Genomic DNA, 4760 nt, shown 5'->3' on the forward strand with positions numbered 1-4760 from the left:
AAGCTTCCATCGGACCAAGCTACTTACAAAGCACGAATTAACGCCTCACACATTTCGTTAATCATACAGCCCCAAATATCATGCGTTGATGGGCTAAAAAAAAAAAAAGACAGTACAGAGCACAAGAAAGTTCTCAATGTTTCTGGGATGAATCTAAGTCACTATTATCAACATATTCCACGTTGAATGGCTGAATCTCCACAAGCTTTTAATGAATATAGAGATCGTCTTTTACCATCCGTATAAGCTCTCTGGACATATAATTAACACTAAAGAAACAGAATGTGGTATCTACACTAAAATCTTCAAGTTTATTATCTGTGTATGAACCCTATAGGCAGCGCAAAGCCAAAAAGTGTCAAAATGTAAAGAAAAAAAATATTCAGAGAATGGAAGAAAACAAAAAGGATGTGAAAGCCATCTTGAATGTGGTCCTAGACAAATCTTCAAAATTAATTCACCAATACTTCAACCCCAACTATCTTCTATGGAACTAAGAGAGGAACTTCATTATGTACAGTCTTCAGATTGCCTTCTGCTACAATTTATCAGCAATTTTGCCGAGAGCATCAGCAAGCTTATTAAGAACAGCAACCAAGCTGTCTGCGTGGTCCTTCCGCTGCTCCCGGTCCAGCTGGAAATTGGTGTTCTGCGCTTTAAGTTGAGCAGTAAGCATCTTACCATTCTTTTCCAAGACATCAATCAACTGATTCTGGACATTGATTGTTTCTTCATCCCCGTCTGTTGTGAGTCGTTTCCGTTTCCGATTCTCGTGTGAAGCAGAACCCACCTCAGGATTGGAAGCAGGATGTTTCTCATTCGTTGTACCTGCAGAGAGTAAAAGATGAGTCTGAAAAACAGTTTTATCAGTAACAATAATAAAGTGAAATTTTGTTATCAACACTCAGCAAGTGTTACAGCACTTCATTATTCATGGTGCAGATACCAGTACCTTAAGCTTGGGAAGAAGTTACGCTAGGATACGGGCAACCATGGATCAACATTGAGAAAAATACATTTCAATGCAATGTGATGCAACAGGAATATTTTATATCTTCCAAGCAACTGAAGAATTTCTGTCCAAGATCCAGACTATAAAAATCTTCAATGTATTTATTTTTCAACAGTGGGGGAGAAAGGAAGAAGCTTAAGGGCCTAAAGATTTCTAGATACAGATACCTATCTTATTATAGCTCCATTGGCTTATTTGATTCATCAAACCAACAAAAGTACAAAGAGTGATTTAGTCCCTATCCAGCTTTCTGCCAATTTACAGATTCTAACCATGATTTACATTAAAAGGTGGTGTTAACAGTATGAAAAGTAAATCTAGTCTCAGTTGCCTGCTTACATGTCCTTCAAACACCAAATTTTGTATTGATTTTTAACATTTAAACATAAACTAAAGTACGACTGAAACTAGAGTAATATATCATCCAGAAGTTGTGATAGGCATAGCTGAAAGTCAGTTTCCAAGTCTCATTGAAAAAGAAGATGGTGAATTATTTTCACATGAGCTGAAAATTTATCATGACATGCTGGATTGAAGGGTCTACATGAAATCCCCAAAGGTGATGATAGATCATGGAGTCACAGACTAGTCACGACACTTGATCATATATCCATAACTCGATTAGTTTTCAATTTGCAACTCATTTATGTTCTTTATTTAGCTTCATAATAACAATTATCATTGTCAATTCATTTGTTGAAACACTTTGCTTAAAGTAGAAGTCTGAAATGAAATGCAATTTATATCTAATTGAAATTTGAACTCTCAAAATGTTTGACAATATGCAATAGGAGTTACTTCCAGTCATACCAAAAGGCACATAATTCTTATAAAAAAAAAAGGGAGAACTGGGGAACGGTTGAAAAACTCAAAACTGGATGCTATAATAATAAGAAGAAGAAGAAGAAGATTATCTAGTCCTATAAAAGAAAAGCAACACAACCAGAAACAACATACACGTGTCACAATCATGTTACCTTGAGCTTGATCAGCTTGTAGAGCTGGTTGGTACTGCTTCTCTGAATATCAAAAGAAAATTTTAAAATATAAAAAATTAAATATCAGCAGGAATTTTACAAATGTAAAATATCAGAGGCTAACCAAAAAGCATAATTTTATTATTTACAAACACTCCTGCCAATAAAAAAAAATATGTATATATACAAAAGAAATAAATAGAACAGGATAGGAGATGGATAGGAGCAACGATGGAGTATGTTCTTTTAACCCAAACGAAGGAGAAAATAGGAGCAAACAAAAGAAACATAGAGAGCCAACTCCCACCATTCATTAATTAGAGCCCCACAACAACTTTATAAAATCATTTTTCTCTAAAAAAAAAAAATCTAAAATCTATGCTACACAAGCCCAAAAAAGAAATATATGATAATCCCTATAAGGAATTGAGACCAACCACAATTATTGTATAAACCCCAGATAAATTCTGCTTCTTTACAAGGGAAAAACAAAGCAAAAAGGCCAAATGGCCCAAAACCTTTAAATAATTATTCAAAAAGCCTCCAGTTACCTGAAATTGGTACAGGAGCAGCCACTCCCGCCGCTGCCGCCTTTATTGGTGGAACCTCCTTAGCAGCAGACGCCACCTTGTCTGGACTCCCACTGGCCTCCTCCTGCTCAAAGTCTGAAAAGAGCCCATCTTCAGCCGCCGCGCTCCTCCCGCTATCAAAAACCATTTCCACATCTTCCGCAGGCTCCGTCGATGGAGCCAAAGCCAGCGCGAGCCCCGGCGCGGCCGGCGAAACACCCCCAACTCCATCCAGAATATCATAAACCTCCCTATCGAAAAAGCCTGGCAATTTCCTTTCCCTCCTTAAGTCGTTCCTCATCACCCAAAACGACTCCGTTTCCTCGCGTATCTGAGTTTCCCATTCTTTTATCTTCTTATAATCACCAGCTAAATTGCTCCACCTCTTGCGGCACTGAACGGGTCCCCGGTTCACCCCGTGCCTTTTACAGTATGATGAAACCGACGCCCACTTGGGTTCGACCTGACCGGAGCCGAAAGCCATGCCGGCCGTCCGGCCTCGCCTTACCCGGTTCTCGGCGACTTTCTTGCCTTGTATGAGGACGAGAATCTCTTGCCTAGTCCAGCGAGGGAGTCTAGGGGCTTTGCTGCCGTCATCTCCGCCGTCGATGGACGGTGGGCGATTGTCAACGACGTTAGTGGGGTCGCCGTGAACGGTATTTGTTGCCAAGTTTAATTGCTGCTCTAAAACCATTATTAAGTGAAAGGAAATATTTCGAAGGCACGTGAGTCAAAAAAATGGCAGGGAAGTAACGGCGTTTAATGGAAAGTCCGTTACGTCTCTTATATGAGAGGGTCATCCCTCATCATCCTTCCCCGTAAAGATTGAGAAGAGAAGGGAAGAAAGAGAGGAGAGAGAGAGAGAGAGAGGCAGTAGTACTAAACTAGAAGATAGGGAGAGGGAGAGGGCATTGGTTTTGTGGGATTGGTGGTTTATTTTTTTTACTGAGTCCATTGTATAGCTATTGACTAGACCCTTAATCCATAATTAAGGGTATAATTAATTTTTGGTCATATCTTGAATAATCTTTAATTAATGGGGTTTGATTTAGTTTCTTGGATAAGCTAATGGCATAATAAGGTAAGGTTACTTTCTTGTTTTGGACAGGCCAATGGCACCCTTGACAAGGCCCTTATGGGTCTTTTTCTTGGCAATATATATATATATATATATATATATATATATTTTTTTTTTTTTAAACTTGTTTCTTTTTGGGCCACCTTTCCTGCAGCACGTATCCTTTTCATTTTTTTTTTACCCAAACCATTTATTATTTATCCTTTAAATTTTTTGTCAACTTAAGGAAAACTTCAAATTTTACCTTTCTTTCTTTGAATATGATTGGGATATACCTAAACCTAATAAAATGAATTTGGGTAATTTTTAATTAAATTATCTATTTAATTAAATGGATAGGGTGTACATGGGTTGATTTGGCTAAATTCAATATATTTTATCAAACTAAACTGAAAAAGTCAATTTTAATAATATTCAAACTGAAACTAACAAATTAAATTACAAAATTATATATGTTCAATTTTTAAAATAAGCGGATTAGGTTTAATTTGAGTGATTTTCACTTGTTTTAATATTTTTTTATTTTTATAATTTAATTTTTATTAAATCTTTTTTATATACATATTATTATTTATTAATTAAAAAATATTAACTTAAAATATATTATTCAATAAAAATAAAACATAAAATAAAGTTATTAACGTATTTCTCTTTATATATATATATATATATATATATATATATATATATGTATATATATATATATATATATATATACACAAAATTGGATTCGGTTTTTATTATGTCACTCGAAACTCAAATCGAAAATTTAATTTATAATTATTCTCAAATTGTAATCAATATTTAAATATATAAAACCCACTAATTTCGATTTGAATTTATTCAGGATTAGTTGGATTAATTAGTTTATCGATTTCTGTGTACACCCCTAATAACAGGTACTTAAACCGTTTATTTAAAATTATATTATGATTTTAAATGTTTTATAAATAAATTATATTAAAATTAATTTTAAATTAATTTAATATATATATATATATATATATATATATATTGAATAATAGTTCTAACAATAATATTAAATAAATTAAAAAAAAAAAGTAATAAGCCTCCTGCCCTACCATTAAGGAAAATTTTTTCTTTAATGCCACTCTTTATCTCAA

General features: G+C 34.5%; 1 protein-coding gene across 2 annotated transcripts; it reads right to left on the bottom strand.

Annotated features, from left to right (window-relative positions):
- Positions 1 to 292: 292 nt before the first annotated feature.
- Positions 293 to 3494, bottom strand: LOC110647900 (trihelix transcription factor ASR3). Of its 2 annotated transcripts, XM_021801933.2 has the most exons (3): positions 2541 to 3493; positions 1990 to 2031; positions 293 to 828 (listed from the first exon to the last, which is right to left on the bottom strand). In XM_021801933.2, exons 1-3 carry the CDS (start codon positions 3250 to 3252, stop codon positions 539 to 541), a joined length of 1044 nt encoding a protein of 347 aa, XP_021657625.1. In that variant the 5' UTR covers positions 3253 to 3493; the 3' UTR covers positions 293 to 538. The 2 variants fall into 2 exon arrangements, with proteins under 2 accessions (XP_021657625.1, XP_021657626.1); XM_021801934.2 differs by lacking the exon at positions 1990 to 2031 and having other exon boundaries at positions 2541 to 3494.
- Positions 3495 to 4760: the final 1266 nt, after the last annotated feature.

Source organism: Hevea brasiliensis, chromosome 5 (genome assembly GCF_030052815.1).
Source record: "Hevea brasiliensis isolate MT/VB/25A 57/8 chromosome 5, ASM3005281v1, whole genome shotgun sequence".
Classification (NCBI taxonomy): Eukaryota; Viridiplantae; Streptophyta; class Magnoliopsida; order Malpighiales; family Euphorbiaceae; genus Hevea; species Hevea brasiliensis.

Excerpts from the sequence above, each read along its gene's own strand:
- LOC110647900 (XM_021801933.2), bottom strand. The coding sequence starts at position 3,252 with ATGGTTTTAGAGCAGCAATTAAACTTGGCAACAAATACCGTTCACGGC. Across the intron at positions 2,032-2,540 it reads TGCTCCTGTACCAATTTCAG|AGAAGCAGTACCAACCAGCT; the intron begins GTAACTGGAGGC and ends TTTGATATTCAG. Across the intron at positions 829-1,989 it reads ACAAGCTGATCAAGCTCAAG|GTACAACGAATGAGAAACAT; the intron begins GTAACATGATTG and ends TACTCTCTGCAG.